The sequence below is a fragment of the Mizuhopecten yessoensis genome, unplaced genomic scaffold (assembly GCF_002113885.1).
Source record: "Mizuhopecten yessoensis strain PY_sf001 unplaced genomic scaffold, ASM211388v2 scaffold1689, whole genome shotgun sequence".
Classification (NCBI taxonomy): Eukaryota; Metazoa; Mollusca; class Bivalvia; order Pectinida; family Pectinidae; genus Mizuhopecten; species Mizuhopecten yessoensis.
Genome location: NW_018404172.1, coordinates 262539 through 280637, shown reverse-complemented (window position 1 = coordinate 280637; position 18099 = coordinate 262539). Strand labels below are relative to the sequence as shown.

The following is an 18099-nucleotide window of genomic DNA, read 5'->3' as shown; positions in this document are numbered from 1 at the left end:
AAAGGTTGGTTAGTTATCCAGTGGTTTGAAATATGAATAAAAGAAATTCAGAGCCTCTGATATTTCAATGCTGTGGATTTCTTGAGACAGAACAGATTAATGTGTTTTGAGGGTTTTATTAAGTTTTTTAAGTGGGAACAATTTTAATTTTTCACTAACCACCAGTTAACATTAACCAACATTTTAAGCCACTGGGGCCTGTACACCAAGGTCAAGGGGTCAGGCCAAATTGCTGGGCTATAACTTCAGAAAGGCTCGGTGTGTTGTATGCCACACTATTGTCTGGATCTGTTATTTATAGTAAAGGAGTCGATAAACCGACATGTAAACCTTGAAAACAGACCTATTTTTATCACGAAAATAGTTTATGAATGCATGGCAAGATTTGACAAAATGACGCATAGCTGTCCACCCTCCCTCATAAGGAGGAAGATCTGCCTCATTAGAGGTTTCAGAGGTTGACACCTTTGTTAATGTGCCCTGATAGAACAAGCCAACACTGAAAGTTTTACACATATTAGACTTTAACCTAGAGATGAAGGTCACAGTGACCTAATTGCAGAGCATTGTACATCTGTGGGGCAATGCAGATAAAATATATACATTAGGTTTTATCAGGCTATTGTTAACGGTTTAAAACTCTAACGATTTCACCAAAAACTTATCACTTATTTGACCTCTTGGCAAGAGGTGACTAAGTTCACTGCTCACATCCTGTGGATGATGCATGAATACTTCAAGTTTAATCAAGATAGCTTTAACAGTATAAAAGTTCTGCCCAGACAAGACATTGTGAGAAACATGTGTATTAATACAGTATGTCTCTTTAATTTGAAGGGGAGACCTAATAACAAAAGCAGGAGGAAAGCAATGTCACTCTGTTCTTCTTGTACTGGGCTTAAGTTTGGTGTACACTGGAAACTGGATGGCAATTGGTAGCAATGTGCCCACTCAGTTGTAAATTTTCACAATGTTAATTTATTTCACAAGGTAAGAAGAAGCTGGTTAATGTTAAAATTTCTACTAATGATGTTAATCAAAATACAATAGCACCTAAACCGTCCCAGTTCATCCTGCAATTACCTCAATATTGATCATAGCTTAGTGCTGTACTTGAATGAACAAATAGTTTTTCTTGATTTAAAAAAATATGAAGTGCACCATTTTTAATCTCTTGTACATGGCAATTAACATATCGTTTGCCTGGATATTTGGTTTCTGTTCACAGAGGAATCGCATTTGTCTGAATACAACATACTTTAATCTACAAATTATGTAAGAGCTTTTCTCAAAGTTAGCTTGTTATTGATAGATTGGCACTAGCAAGACTATTTTGTTCAGCTGGACAAAACAAATCAAAATAAACAAAGAACAGAACAGATACTGTTTTGGGCCATTTTAATTCATTTTTGTTTGTAAATGGATTCATATTCATACATTATTGCAGAAATTTCAAGATTGGCGACACAAACAGAAGAATTAGTGTCTCGATCACACAAACGACACTCATCACCTGCTGGGACTTCCTAGAGATAATGACTTTGTTCAGTTCATGTCAATTCATAAAATTATCCTTGTGTGATGTGGACAGAGAATCTCGACCTTAGGGAAAGACTTTTGTAGTTTAGAATGAGACTTTTATGGATGAGATTTGGAAAAATATTCTTTCAACCCTTTGTTAAGTTTTCATTGCCTGCATAACACATGTGGTAGTTAATAATCTGTTTGTGCATCAACCAACTTAATATATTAAATGAATTACTGCTGAACACAATGTGGACAAATACCAGGCATAAACAAACAGTTAAACAGAGGTCCCTCAAATTCTTTCACTTACAAACAAATCCCTCAGTTCAGATTTGTAATATGTTTTTACTGTCCATTCTAATGACAACCACTGGCAATATAGCATTGGAATTCCTGTCGGTGCTTCTTTCCCATTGTTTCGTAATGAAAACATCAACAACCATTGTTTTAACATTCAAATATCAGCAAAGTCATGAAATATAGGTGGCAGGGAAACAGCACAACAAAACAAGCAGACATTTGGCACTCAACTTTGAATTGCAACAAATAAACAATATACAAATATTTCTTTAAACAAAATAGTTGTTATTCAGTCTTTTAGTAAATGACAAATGAGCTCTACTTAAAATCATTTTCTATAAAGTGCCCCTAATACTTGAGCAATTTTAAAGCATTCTGAAGTTAATTAGATCAGAAATGCATGCCAAATATTGTCATCAATGTTCAACACTAGGATCAGTCCTGATCAGTCAGTGTTACCAAAATATCTACCAACCACTTATAAGTCATTTTAGTCAAACAGTTAAATACATTATACTACAAACTTATTACCTGGTAGCACTAATTGCAATAATTTGTATAAAAAATAAATAAATAAATAAGAGATCTACTGGGCGTGTATTGTTCATCTGATATTCAGAGCTACATTAATTTTGTAAGAATGTCAAAATCAAATTTCTTTAAGCTAAATTGATAACCCTAAGCATGCTACAGGCCAAATATCATTACCCTAGACCTCTTTGTTATTCAGGAAAAGATATTCAAATTAATAACATATTGGACTACATATGACCTTGAAAGTGGGTCAAGGTTATTCATACGAAAGAACTTAAAGCCTTTTGCCACTGCATGATACAGGCCAAATATCATGGCTCTAAGCCTCTTGGTTATTCAGAAGTTGTAAATGGTTTAAACACATTTGACCACTGTGACCTTGAAAATGGGTCAAGGTTATCTATTTGAACACACTTGATATCCCTCCATCTTATAGCATGTCACAAGCCAAATTACGGAACCATCATCATCATCTGAGTTAATCAGAAAAAGTCACTTAAACTTTTTCATATATTTGACCACTGTGACCTTGTTAATAGGACAAGGTCATTCAAACAAACATTATGATGATCAATTCCAGCATTATATAGACCAAACATCATGACCCTAGGCCTCTTGGTTATTCAGAAGAAGTTGTAAAAGTTTTGAACACATTTGACCTCTGTGACCTTAAATAAAAGTTAGTGAAGGTAATTTAAGCAACTTGACAGTCCTTCATTACTGTATACTACTGCCCACCACTATCTTGGTTATTCAGAAGGATGGATGGGTAGACTGACCACAGAAAAAGCTCAATTGCCCTTCGGACAGGTGAGCTAAAAATAAATTAAATTCGATGTTGCAGAACAGACAGGATATAACAAATAGGACACAAACATGTATAAGTTATATCATTCTATCATAAATCACTAAACATAACTTTGATATTATTCGTTCTTAAATTTATATGTGCCTAGGTACAATGTAATAGCGTAATACATCATTTAATTAATTTATAAACAGAGTACTCCATCAGAAGTCAAAATAAATATATGGTAAAATTAATAACATATTTTGCTCTTGAGATGCAACTTATGCATTAAAAAGATTCAGATGAAAGCAGATAATTTTTTCATGTTTGCATCTATAGAACACCAAACCATATTTCTTACAAAGTAAACATTTGTGTAACTGTTGTGAAGTACTTCACCTTCAAACAAATTATAAATTTGAATTTGTCAAATGAACAAATCCCTGTTTAATTAAATTAGGCTTTAAACTCCATTCTGTTGAGACTTCAGTCCTAAAGTTTGAAATTTTAGAACTTAAAAGAAATTGTAAATCTCAATGTACATGTATATTGATTTTCACATCTATACAGTTTATTAGCAGCAATGCATAGTACATCTTGTAGCATAACAAATATTTGGAAAAACAGTTGTGATTGAATCATCAATTCTTCGAGAATACAGGTAATTTACATTGCTAACAAAGAAGTGTTTTGGTATGAAATGTTATGGGAGTACCTAGCAATCTTATATTGATACACTGTATATGAACTCCATTTTATCTTGAATTCAGCAACTACACCAGACTTTTTTGAGAAAATAAAATAACTGCTGGTGTAAGTTTTGTAAAAGTTAATTAGGACTTTGCCATCAAGTTTTTCGTTCTTCTTAATTTCAACTCTGGTCTGACGTGTATGAAACCACTTAAATGGCACAATATCAGTGGGGTTTTTTTTGCATGCAAGTCATTCAATTAAGCAAACACTATTGGCACTCATAGAATTCCTGTGTTATATTGTTTACAATAATAACATAGAATATTTATGTTCAATCTAGATGTTTGTACAACATGGACAGGACTGTCAGTGTTAACCTTACTACATTTATAACAAGGCAATTGCCAGGTTACTGTATACGTGTATCTAGAACCTTTCGCCCTTCACCATTAAAATCCGTATTTGCCCTATGTTAATTTCACCCATTGCATTTAATTACTATATATATTGTGTTGTTTACTAATAGTTGCTGTAATGATGAATTGGTCCTCACTACATTTTGTACATGGGGTTAAAAAGGCACAAGTTAAACTGTGGACATTTTTTGCAGGTATTGCTCTACTGTATAGCAGAAAATCTTGGCTGTTGTTTAACTTTCGCCTTTTTTCGTCTTTCGTAATGATTATTATTAAACAGAATCTTAGTAATAAACATAGTAATCAAATATGAATGGTGATATTACCGGGTAACAGGATGTGAAGATGGATTTACCGATGTAGAATGAAAGTTTGAGTGGGTAAAGGTATCCTAGTACACAGTATGTATACCAAAATACTTCTTATTATCAAAAGCTAACATATGCATAGGGATTTTGCCAGCATTTCATAGGTCTGGATGGGAATACCCTCCAGAAAAAAATGAAATTTCGGAAATTAAAAAAAAGGCCTTCCCCCTCAAAACTGAGTATTTTGAACAATTTTGCTGAATATTTGCTCAATTATTTTCGACCCCTCATTATCCCAATTATATGTAATAATACCACAAAATGTTCTCAAGTATGGTGAGTGTCCTTTTAGCAAAACAGCTGGCAAAAAGCCCTGATGTACACAAATACACACCCAGCTACACAACCTTAGACAAGTGACTCTGTCAGATAGATAATCCCTGACAGTGGGACAACTTTCCAAAGTCAGAAAGGAAACATACTTCTGTATCTCTCTGAGTTACATATTCATCTTATACATATCAGACATTGTCAAATATCAGATTCCAGTGCCACCAGTCTTGTACCAGAGACTGACAGTGGGTTCTACACCATATTCCTGGAGATCAGAAGTTGTTGAACTGCTGATGATAATACTGGTACAGGGTGTTGTCACTGTAGCTCTGTGAGGACTGGGTGGTGGGGGAGTCGGGCAGCCCATGAGCCTGAGTTGTGGGTAAGCCGTGGGTGTTGGGAGGACTCTGAACTAACTGTCCCTGAGACTCAATACTGGTACCTGTATTCTGAGAGTTCACCACATATGTTGTCAATGGATTTTCTGACGTGACTGGTAGCGAAACTTGTTGGTATGATTCAAGTGATGTTGACACGGAGATCTGAACTTCCTGTTTTGGCTGTACTGTGTCTTTGGCCCTGTCCTGAATGTTGAGACCTCGGTGGACAAGTGTGACTTGTGGCCGCTCTCCCACCAGTAGGCCCTGGGGATCCTGGATGCGCACCTGTCGCTCCTGCACTTGTCCATGGGAATCCGTTTCTAAGGTGACTGCTGTCCCGGTGTGAATCTGAATGTGAACTTGTTGATTTCCATCAATCATGAGTCGTGGAGACACGTTTTGGAGCTCTGTGGTAGAGTGTCCTGTGGATTCGTGCACCGTAACATTCTTATCTGTGGCTAAGATTAGCTGATCTTGCTGTACCATCTCATTGGCTGGTCGCTCCACATACATGATTTGCTGTTCATGACTTTGACGTCGAGATGAGGAAAGGTTCAGCTGTTCCTGATCTGTAATCAGAACCTGTTCACTGGTGATACCTGCTTCCTGTAGCATGCCTTGGGAATCCTGTACCAGTATGTGGGCCTCCTGACCCCGTGGGTCTTGTGTGAGTTGACCATCTGTTGTACTGAGAAGCTGGACAGTGCTTTGTCCTCCATGGTGTGTTTGTACTAGGAAGTGACCGGCCAGGTGGTCAGTGCCTTGTACTGGCTGTAGTAACACTGGGATCTGTGTGGCCTGGGTGTCTTGGCATTCAACTCCACCCGAGGTCTGACCTCTCTGTAGCTCTCCTGTCACTATTTGCTGGCCATTGTACGACTGAAGTATGATGTGTCGGTTAGTTATATTTTCGTCTGTGTAGATCAGCTGACTGGGCTGGCCCTGGGGATTGGCTACAAGGATGTTGCCCAGGTTTGAGAATGTGTCATTATCACGTTGTGAAGGCTGAGGTGACTTGTCATTGTCCATTACATTTGTAGGAAGGTGCATACCCACATGGTCCTCCATTGGCCTCATCTGGTTCTTGTCAGCGGTGTTCAGCAGGTCAGACTCTTCAGTCTGAAGATTAGCGTTATTAATGAGATCCTGTGGCAAACTCTGCATTTCATATGCCTTGCTAAGTGTCTTGATCTGGTACATCATGCACGTAATAACCTGAGAATCATATTTGTGTTTGTTGGTCAGATGGAGTCGCATGTTACCTCGGGTGGTACTCTTATAATCACAGTCTGGACAGTGAAACGGTTTTTCTCCAGTGTGTATGCGATGATGTACCATCAGCTGCGTTTTTGTCTTGAAAGACTTTTCACATTCGGTACAGTCATGTTTTCGTATGGAATTGTGTCGATGAAACACATGACTATTGAGACATGTCCTGCTTTTAAAACCTTGCCCACACTTTTCACAAATAAATGGTGTTTGTTCACGGTGTATAAGCTTATGGTCTTTCAGCTGGAACTTTGTAAAACACTCCTTTCCACAAATGTCACATGTGAATGGTTTCCAACCTTTGGGTAGCGGAATGCCGTGCCGGAAGTACTTATGGTAATGAATGTAATAAAAGTTTGGTTCTTTGGTTTCATACCCACAAATGTCACAAACTCTTGGAGACTTTTCAAACTTGCGTATTGTAATGTAGCTCAAAACGTCATCTGGAGAGATTTCATGTGTGTTTATCAAATGAGTGATACTTCGTTTCGGAAATACAAATTCATTGCCACAAAGTTTACATTTAAACTGTCGCTCACTCTCTGGTATAAGCTCTGCATTTTTATCCAGCTCAGCTATCGCGCTTGTAACCACACTCTTGAGCATGGTTCCAAATGAATGTTTCTTTCTCTTCTTCTTTATTTTCTTGGTCACTGCTTTCTTTTTTGTTGTTAATTCTGTTGCCAGTGACACCGAGACATCTAAAACTGATAAATCCAGTTTACTTTCAATGTCCTGAAGTATTTTATCTTCCTCAGATTTTGCAAACTCTCTTGCTCGTTTCTTTGGAGGTGGTCTCAGAGGCATATCTTGCTTGGGTGCTGGAGGGACAGGCATTTTCCTAGAAAATATCAATTTATTTGTAATTAATTCTACTGCGAATTTTGTTCTTTTGCTAGATTTGAAAAGTGACTAAATTCCCTTGTAATGAAGGGACTTCAAATATTAGTTTTGTCTTTATGAAAATCTGCTGCAACACACTTTCAATTGTGTTTTCTTACTCCCTCACAGAGTATACATTCTGTGTTAACTTCAGTCAAATAAACACTGGATCAACATAAAGGCTATCTTATTGAAATCCAAATGTTCTACCCTTGATACAGGTCTTCTCAACACCCCCTTGGAATATGTCATGTAAAAATTAAAATCTCTGTATTGTATGCACCACTTTGCAGATAATGCAAGTAAATTAGCTTGATCAAATAATGTACATTAACTTAAATGAGAGGCAGCATAATGGTAAAACTGACTGGCTTTAAAGTTGTGCATCATTTCGTCATGACATACTATTCCAAGGGTCTAGAGAAGTTATATATATATATATATAAAACGGGTGCTGAATCCTTGGATTTCGAAAATGTCTTAGTACCTGGTATGATTAAAAAATAAAGGCACTGATATATAGCAGTTGTGCTTTCAGTTTTAACAAAAAACAGAACAGTTTTCAAAAAAAAATAAAAAAATAACATTACCCGGTATGTATTTTAAACAAAGACTCCACTAAATTAAATGTGTCACCTATGCCAGCACAGATAGAATAAGACTAAATGCAACTCACTGTTATATATATATTATTGTATGCTTATATATCCATTTTGAACAGACATTAAGACAAATTGGACCTATTATGTACAATGATATGCACAATGGCTTATTGTGACCGAGAAGTCTCATTAATTATTTTGGGACTGAATTTGGCAAAGCATCAAACTTGAACACGGGACTCTGCACAAAAAGGCAAGTATGTTGTTATACAGAGTAAATACATATGCAGACTTACTTCTGTCTTTTCTTTGACTGTAATTTCTTCAGGCTATTATTTGCCTGTTTTAGTTGTTTAAACTTCCCAGTAGCGCTATTCTCCAGGTAATCCTCGTCACTGTCATCTGATGTTTCATCATCTTCTTCCTCGCCATTCTCATTGTTCTCAATATCATTGTCCAACTCTGGTGTTTTGTTGATCAGGTCGGCATGTTTAACAGGGCTGGGATGTTTGGTAGGTGAGCTGTCCCCTATCTCCCTGTGGGCTACCTCTGCCACCTCTGTCTGATAAAACCCATGTTTCCCATATGATGTGGCTGCTCCGGTCTCGTCCACCACCTCTGTTACCTGTTTAGTTACCTTGGCAGCAGAAGCTGCTCGGGTGCCGTACAGATGTGACACTTTGTGAACAGGTGTCTCCATCTGAGGGGAAACCTCTTCTTGTTTCAGTTTGGTAGACTTTTTTGGTGCTTTCTTATTAGCGGTTTTCCCCTTAGTAGTACACACAGGTTTAGGTTGAATGGGTAATGGTGCAGACTTTTCATGACAAACCATATTAGTTTCTGTGTTTTCGGTGTTTTCTGTGACCTCTGCTTCTGCCATATTTTCCTCTGCATTGAGCTTGAGATGGCGCTTTTTCAGAGCAATGGGCGAGGTCCTTGGCTCTGTTGCAGACACACTAATGTCTTCCTCCATGACATTAAGCAAAGATTCGTCCAGGTTAAAACAGTCAATGAAATCCTCGCAAATGTTGTACAGGTGCTCCAGCTTGAACAGATTGGCTACACGTGCAAATTGGGACACATTGTCAGTTGTCAAGGTGATCTTACCATCATACAGGTAGTGGACGAGCTGTGATGCCACCTGTAGGGGAATACCCATTGGAAGCTCCACACGTAGAGATGTACTGGGTGTTGTTTTAGACAACTTGGACAGTAGGAATGGACTTGCTGCTATAAGCACCATCTTGTGTACCTGAAAAACAGAAATGCTTAAAATTAACATAAATTCTATAAAAACATATTTAATTCAGTATCTTAATATACTAGTATTTTCAGTCTTTGAAAGTAAAAATAAAACTGAATAGTAATTTTTGGTGCTTTAGCTGCAGACTAGGAGAGCTAAAAATGTGGATCGTTAGCATATGGGTGGCAAACTGATGTTTGAAAATCTAATCTATATATATACACCTACCCTTATTTCCTTATTGCCAGCCAGGATAACTGCATCACAGAACATTCCTTCCTTTAGGAGACCAAACATCTTTCCCATGAGTTCACGTGGCAGGTTTCTTTCTGTGTAGTCCTTGGTTGCTGATTTTAGACTGCCGTCATCCCCACGCTCAACCTCAACACCCTCCGACTTACTTCCTGCTGCTGTGTGCTGAGGATGGCGGTGTGTCAGATCTGGGGCCTGTTGGGGTAAAGGACCCCCTCTGGCTACACTGCCACCCACCATGTTGTCATGGGGACCTGACAACAGAGTGGCCCCCTTAGGACCAGTAGGAATACTGCTCATATCATTATGAGAAGTAAGACCTGTTGGGTTCTGCTGTGAGATTGAACTGCTCATGGATCCATTTCCATCTTCCATGTAGAAATGCATGGGGGCATTACGCTGTGTTACTGGGTGGCCTGACAATAACATATTTCCATGTCTTGGGGAGTGAATTGTAGGTCGCTGTCCTCCATGTCCCTCCACCCTTATACTATCTTCACATGTTGAGTGAAGTCCCATATTGCCAACTCTAATGTTCTCCTCACCAGGTCTAGCTCCCAAAGTACTTGTCCTCATGCCTTCATCACTTGTGCGCTGAGCCATATTCATGATATTTCCGACCATCAGACTTTCCTCACCAGGGCGAGGCCCAGTGTTGCCATTCCTGATAACCTCATCACTGGGATGTTGACCAACACTGCCAGACCATAGGGACTCCTCCTCAGTGTGCGGTCCCAATTGTCCTACTCTGGTCTCCTCCGACATCCGACTGGGAATACCCTGGGGGTAGGACTGATCCATCACCCCATGAAGCAAGTAATTATCCTGGAGGTGAATTGCAGTGCCGTAACCTTGACTAGAGTTAGCTAGCCCCACCCCAGGGGTCTCAACCCCATGGCTGGTAGGTGTGTCCATCCTTTCCTATAATCACACTGTAAAATAAAAGCAATGCTAGTGAGATGATTTAAATATTTGTAAGTGTAATCAATTAAATCTTAAAAGCAACTCTAGCAAAGTATGACTGGATAATGACAAAACATTTAATTAAAAAACACCTCATGATAAAAACAACACTATAGCTAGTACTAGTAATGGTAGTGTAAAAGAATGCAGGTTTCAACTGTAGCACTAGCCTGCCAGTCCATTTAATATAGCCTATATATGTTGACCTTTGACTTACCATATAGCCAGCTTTCAAAGTGGAAGTTTTACCTTATATAATTATTGAACACAAGAAAAAAAAAGAAAAAAAGGATGCATGCTGTTGCTGCACAACCTACCACAGTATATGTAGCATGGCTCTAGAAATCATTGTTATGCATTTCAACTTTTTTGTATGTAGAGAAATTGGACTAAAGCCAAATACAAAATCAGAATATGGAGTATTGTCTTGGGATTTTTTGGATGCAGAATAATACATAGAAATTACGGAAAATTACTGATAAATAACTCACTCCAGTCAATTTAGAATATTAGTCTATGATTGGTCAATTTTCAAATTCAAATTCTAGAAGCAGTCAAGTCAGTTGAGTTTGTTTGAAAAGATGAACCCAAAGAGATTTTTTTTTCAAATTCGGGTCTAATTAAATTTGTTTCATTTTCATTAAGTATCCGGCAATCTGATTAAAACCAGATCTTTAAGCTTCTGGAATGAGGAGTGTCGGAGTGGAATCAAAGGACTGGTTTTAACCAGATTGAGTATCAGGGAAATCAGCAACTACATGTACCAGGTAATTAAGTGGAAAATACATGAAAATGAATTACTAACCAACATTGTTAACAAAACATTAACAAGAGGCCCATGGGCCTAAACGGTCACCCGAGTCTACAGTATTTATTTTTGTTGTTGAAATATGTACCAATTTGAGTAAAAAATAGTATAATGTTAACTTAACTTTGTCAGGACCCTGAGCTGATCATTCCTAGACCAATTTTAAGTGAGATCGGCCTATTAGAACTTAGTAGCAAAATAGCGGCCATGGCAGCCAAATTGTATTTCTGATTGACCCGAAAAATAACAACACTTTGTCAGGACCATGATTCGATCATTCCTACAAAGTTTCAGTTCAATCGGCCAAGTAGATCTTTACTTTAAGTTTGAAATAGTTTTTCAAAATGGCAGCCGTGGTGGCCATATTGGATTTCTGATCGACCCGAAAAATAACAACACTTTGTCAGGACCATGAGTCAATCATTCCTACAAAGTTTCAGTTCAATCGGCCTAGCAGAACTTGACTTTAAGTTTGAAATAGTTTTTCAAAATGGCGGCCGTGGCGGCCATATTGGATTTCTGATCGACCCGAAAAATAACAACACTTTGTCAGGACCATGAGTCGATCATTCCTACAAACTTTCAGTTCAATCGGCCCAGCAGAACTTGACTTTAAGTTTGAAATAGGTTTTCAAAATGGCGGCCGTGGCGGCCATATTGGATTTCTGATCGACTCGAAAAATAACAACACTTAGTCAGGACCATGAGGCGATCATTCCTACCAACTTTCAGTTCAATCGGCCCGGCAGAACTTGACTTTAAGTTTGAAATGTAAAATGTTAACGGACGACGGACGAAAACGGATAGCAATAGGTCACTTGAGCTAAAGCTCAGGTGACCTAAAAATAAGCACAAATAATAAGCTGCCAACATCATATCATAACAATATTCAAGAGAGCAATATCCTGTATGAACAATTGACCAGAACATCCATGTCAGTTTACAGTAGCTTCAGGCTTGGACAAGGTGGTAGTAATCATAATATTAAATCTCCTCCTAGGTTCAAATACTGGATATAAACAGTGCAGGATCTTTTTGGGTGTTTTTTAATCCTCATACATTTACGCTTAATTCTCTGCTTTCTGTCAGCATTTTTTTTTTTCATATTTGAGACGTTTGGCCATCGTCTATAACTGACAAAAAATTACCAAAAGTTCCTTGTTTATTTATTAAGAAACATGCATTTATTAAGTTTTGCACTTAATACACTTTTTTTTCTTGCTAACAAGAGTACCGCGGGGCGGAACAATATACGCCCGTCGAATGCCATATAGTGTTACATACTTTCTTACATTGAAATAAGATCTTTTTGACCAAATTTTGTACAATCTAGTCAGGCAATTTGGGGATATTAGCATCTTAAAGCAAAATATTAGATAATTTTCCTCTTTGGGGCCTGGTCTTCCTAGCCCCAGGGTTCCAACCAGTCTCATTTATTAAGGAAATGATTGCCCTAGGCTCCCCCAATGAAGTTTCAGAGCAAATTTTGTTGAAATCTTCTCTGGCGTTTAGGAGGAAACGCGTTTTAAAGCAAAATTAGCTAAGTTCCTCTTCAGGGCCCCGCCCTCCTGGCCTCAGGGGTCGAAATAACCTGATTTATTTAAGAAATGATTTCTCTCCCCTAGTGATGCTTCAGACTAAATTTGGTTGAAATCCTCTCTGGCGTTTAGCAGGAGATGCGTTTTAAAGCAAATTTAGCTAAGTGGATATAACACTGTGCCATGCCGTGCATCGAACCCGCAACCCTTCGGTCACGAGCCCGGTGTCCTACCACTAGACTACCTTGCCTCCTTAAGATATTTCTTATTGGGCCCTGCTTCTCTGCCCAAAAGGGGAGTCAGACCCACCAATTATACAAAATTGGTTCCTCATAACTAAAGGGTGCTTCATACCAAATTTGGACAAAATATCCTGTCATTTTTACAGAAGAAGAAAGATTTTGGAGAATTTGCTATATTTCCTCTATTTGGCCCCGCCCGTCTGACCCCAGACCAACCATTTATACAAAATTGAGTCCCCTTAATCCAAGGATGCTTTAGACAAAATCCTGTTTTTCCTACAGAAGAATAATTTTTAAAGAATTTGCTAAATTACCCCTTTTTGGACCACCCCTCACGAGGGGCCACACTCACTGTTTATACAACATTGAGTCCCTTTTGCCCAAGGATGCTCCAAACAAAATTGGGATGAAATCCCTTATTACCTATGGTAGAAGAAGGATTTTAAAGGTTTATATCTGTTTCCCCTATTGGGCCCTGCTCCACGGTCCCCAGGGGGGTTTGGCTTGGTTTGGTTTAATAATGTTTAACGTCCTATCAACAGCTATGGTCATTTAAGGACAGCCTCCCCTGTGTGCAAGATGCATGCGTGTAGTATATGAGTATGTGTTTTGGGAGGCTGCGATATGTTTGTGTTTGTCTCCTTGTGATAGCGGGGAACTGATGCCAACTTTATAGTGCTACTGTACCTTACTGAAACATACTGCTGAAGACACTCAGCAGGACACCCCACCCTGTCACATTATACTGACAACGGGCAAACCAGTCGTCCCACTCCTAAATTGCTGAGCGTTAAGCAGGAGTAGAAACTACCATTTTTACAGACTCTGGTATGTCTCGGCCAGGACGCCGGACGCTGCGGTATGGCATAAAAATATAAAATTAACAAAAGGCCATATCTCTTTATATAGTTGGGCACGAGACCCACATTGAGAATGTGACACTCCTACTTCCCAAAATACATTAAAACTATAGCAAGTTTGGTCAACGTAGGTGAAATAACATGGGAGTTATGCTGTGGACAAACTTTGGTATTAAAATAAACAAAGGGCCATAACTCTGTATATAGTGGGGCACAAAACCTGATTTTAGTGTGAGAGATTCCACCTTGCCAAGATACATAAATATGGTAAGTTTGGTCAACGTAGGTGAAATAACATGGAACTTATGTTCCGGACAAACTTCGGTATTAAAATCAAACAAAGTGCCATAACTCTGTATATAGTGTAGCACGAGACCTAATTTCAGTGCACTGCACACCTTCTGTGGGTGATGCAGGTAAAGTTGAAGTTTGATCAAGATATCTTTAACAGTTAAAAATGTATGGGCCAGACAAGAATTTACTGAAAATGTTGCACTTATTTGACCTTTGACCTTGAGGTGAAGGTCACACTGACCTTATTCCAGTGCACTGCGCACCTTCTGTGGGTGATGCTGCAGGTATACTTCAAGTTTGATCAAGATATCTGTAATGGGTTAGAAGTTATGCTGTGGACAAACTTTGGTCTTAAAATAAACAAAGAGCCATAACTCTGTATATAGTGGGGCATTAAAACCTGATTTTAGTGCGAGATATTCCGCCTCCCAAGATACATAAATATGGTAAGTTTGGTCAACGTAGGTGAAATAACATGAAACTTATGCTCCGGATAAACTTCGGTATGAAAATTAAACAAAGGGACAGAACTCTGTATATAGTGACGCATGAGACCTAATTTCAGTGCACTGCACACCAGTACTAATACAATATGTCTCCCTTCATATATATATCTAAAGGAATTGAGGTTGATGTACAATGGAAGCTAAACAAATGCCAAAGCACAACCTAAAAGCTCGCCTGGGTCTTTTTGGCCACTTGAGCTGAATGAGGTAATGAGATCCCAGAAAGAGAGAGTGAACTTAGAAAAAAACAAGTCAATTTTGAATAGGGCTATCACAATATATCGGGAAACAGGTATATCGCAATACACGGGTATATCATATGGTACATGTACCACAATTAATACAGAGATGAAATATTGCTGTATCGCAATATTTTTCAAAAGCATATTCTTATATATCTGCTTGGTGTTTTAACTTTACAAATTACTACAAATTTCAACAGATATGCCAATAAGCACAAAGTAGGCTTTTATTTTAGTTCAAATTTTGTAATCGACGCTTGGTTTGACAAAAATCTGAAATCTAAGTAATCTTTATTAATATATAGTTATTATAAAATTGAGCACGTCCTTCCTATGACAATATATCAGGACACGTATCGCAATATATTCATTCTGTATTGCAATATTGATAGAATCCATTCCTGATGTGAGGTATGGATATATATAAGTAAATTAAAACCCAAGGGATAGAATGTTGAACAGGAGTCCCGAGGCTTTGCCAAGGGTCTTTTGCTCAATATTTTATCCCGATGGTTAAATTTGAATTACCTTATCCTTACCTCACATCAGGGATGGATTCTATTTCTTGCTTTTTACCTAAAACCCGTAAAAACAAACTGTCCACGCATTTCCATTTTGCATATGCTGAGCACTAGTGGCAATTGTGAATGACCCTGACTAACCCAAAAACGTCATAAAAGACGCCATAAACAATAGCTTGACCCGAAAGATCGCTACAATTCTGTCGCCAGTCTGCACGTGTAAGCGATCGAGACCAGTGGGTCAGATAGAATTTTCCAGCACTGCCGGAAATGCGGATATCTCGGTCTAGTATGCAAGAAATCGTGATACACTCTTGGCTAATTGTGACACCCCTAATTTTGAACATGCTGCACATTACAAAGAATAAATTAAGACACAATAGACATCTACCTTGTCAGGTCCAGTACACACTGCCAATTGAGCTATTTAAGCATTGAACTGTTGTATGGTATTTATGATCTATTTGAATGACTCAGCTTTGCAAGCAAACAACATAATGCGCGCTAGCTATGATATGTATATAGGGTGATTTAAGTTTAGCAATAGAACTCTGAGCTGAAAGTTAGATTTGAAATTGTTTCCATTTTTCCCCGGAACAAATTTCGCGCATGGACAAATATAGTGAACACCGGAAATCTAACCATGCCCTCCACGAGGGAGTTATTTTTGGAAGTTAATTCAAACTTTTCTCTTTGCTTATTTTGTGAAGAATGCTGGTCGGTAGATTCTATAACAGCCTCATTATTTGACATGTCGTCAGAAACTGAGGAACCGTGGATGCGAGACGCGTGAAACCGATAGCATTTGAAGTGAGTGATCTTGCGATGGAGCACAGGTTCGTTACAAATGTCTGAAATGTTTATGTGTGCTGTGACTCATATAAGTAGGTCTGTAACATATGTGTCAGTAGGTCTATAGAATATATGTATTTCAGACATTTGTAACGAACCCCTGTTGATCAGTGCAGTGTAACACGACGATATTTCTGATAAATTGCATGAGCGTTAAAATTTGTTTCCATTGCCGGCATCGGTGATTTCAACCAATGTGCATTTTGTACAATATTTTAGACCTTGGTCTTGTTTTCGTTGTAATAAAAGTTTTTTTTTTTATTTTGCACATAAATTTACAATGACATTGTCAAATCTCACAATGCCCAGCGATATTTCAGCAGCCGTCATGTTTATTTATATTGGATATTGTAGTTCCAGTCAGTGTTGTATTAATACGCTAAGAATTGTGTCTCGTGATGCATGGTAATTAAAGTCCCATCAACGACACAGCTTTCAATGAGGCTATATAGTGACAATGCCATGCATATGTAAATATATAGCTGTAAAGACCTATAACAGCTCTATTGACCTATCCTAAATAGGTCTTTTGAGTTATTTTCATGTGATTTTCTTGTTGAAGGAAAACGAAACAAATTCGCTTTTAAAATAAGATTTTATCATTAAGTTGATAACAAAAGACATTAAATATAAGTATTCTTTTTAAAAAATAATGATGTAAAAAAATCGGAAATTTTACATATTTATGAAATATGAAAATAAACATCTAAATGTATACTTTTTGTAGTCAACATTACCATAAACCTTATTGTTTTATGCGACTTTGCTTTGATTTAATGAAAATTGAAATCTCAGAAATTATAGCTCAATCGGCCTAGTGCACGTGTATACTTGCTTGTTATATAATTCTATCTATCTATGTTTTATACTCAAAAGAGACCAAAATGGCTTTAATTAAATTAATATTATATTTATAAGCTGTATTAATAACACTGGCGGCATTGGAGTTTTTCTTTAATTGTTTTGACTTGATACGGCCTTTTCATTTCTGGTCATTTTATGTTAATTGAATGTGGTTACATGTATGAAATATAATACAGACTACAGTTTTGTGACCTTGAGAATTGACCCCATTTTCAACCAGAATGAAATTATGTTTCGTATCAAATAAGTACTTTGTTGGCTGTGCAAGAATTATAATGCTGGTCCAAGCACACGCAGAAAACATAAAGTAAGTTGACCGTTGTTCATGAACACGTTACGGACAAGCATTAACTACACATAACAACATATTTTCGAGAAATGTTACATATGGATATAATTCTTGTCCCAAATCGACAAAATGGCTCCGTTCATGAGCACTGCAATCTTCTCGATCTCATAACACGGACCAAATCCACGATAAAATACAGAAAATGAATAATATTAACTGTGACAACACATTTGATGTCACGTATAACATTTTTTCGATATAAACTTACCCATAAGAAGGACTGTGAGATGTATAATATGTTAAAATACTAATATATTCCACAAGATAAATTGCCTTCTTGAAATGAAGGAAGGGATTCCACTTCATTTGCATATTCAGTAGGAGAAGCAAATATATAAGTTTCATTGGCTGATAATTTTAGTACGGGGGACCGGTTGTGTAATGATTATAATGCAAATCAATATTGAATTATGTTAAGCGTATCATTTATTGGTCGCAAACATTTACCCAAAAATGACCATTAACAACCAAATAATAAAAAGATAATTAATCGATGCACATGTCTATGTAATCGTACAAATATAATATTCG

At 37.7% G+C, this 18099-nt stretch overlaps 2 protein-coding genes across 2 annotated transcripts in view; one reads left to right on the top strand and one right to left on the bottom strand.

Moving 5' to 3' along the window:
* Positions 1-1146: 1146 nt before the first annotated feature.
* On the bottom strand, positions 1147-17864 carry LOC110466600. The gene is made up of 4 exons (XM_021523191.1): positions 17777-17864; positions 9506-10461; positions 8331-9286; positions 1147-7391 (listed from the first exon to the last, which is right to left on the bottom strand). Exons 2-4 carry the CDS (start codon positions 10442-10444, stop codon positions 5174-5176), a joined length of 4113 nt encoding a protein of 1370 aa, XP_021378866.1. The 5' UTR covers positions 10445-10461; positions 17777-17864; the 3' UTR covers positions 1147-5173.
* Positions 17349-18099, top strand: part of LOC110466609 (zinc finger and BTB domain-containing protein 17-like) — a 147837-nt gene continuing 147086 nt past the window's right edge. The window contains exon 1 of the mRNA XM_021523209.1: positions 17349-17526. The gene's annotated coding sequence lies outside the window, so the exon portion shown is untranslated. The remainder of the gene's footprint in view (positions 17527-18099) is intronic.

What these genes read in the sequence shown, in the direction of transcription:
- LOC110466600 (XM_021523191.1), bottom strand. Translation starts at nt 10,444, where the DNA reads ATGGACACACCTACCAGCCATGGGGTTGAGACCCCTGGGGTGGGGCTA. An exon ending in CTGGCAATAAGGAAATAAGG is followed by an intron (nt 9,287 to 9,505) that starts GTAGGTGTATAT and finishes TCTGTTTTTCAG; the next exon opens with GTACACAAGATGGTGCTTAT. An exon ending in CAGTCAAAGAAAAGACAGAA is followed by an intron (nt 7,392 to 8,330) that starts GTAAGTCTGCAT and finishes GATATTTTCTAG; the next exon opens with GAAAATGCCTGTCCCTCCAG.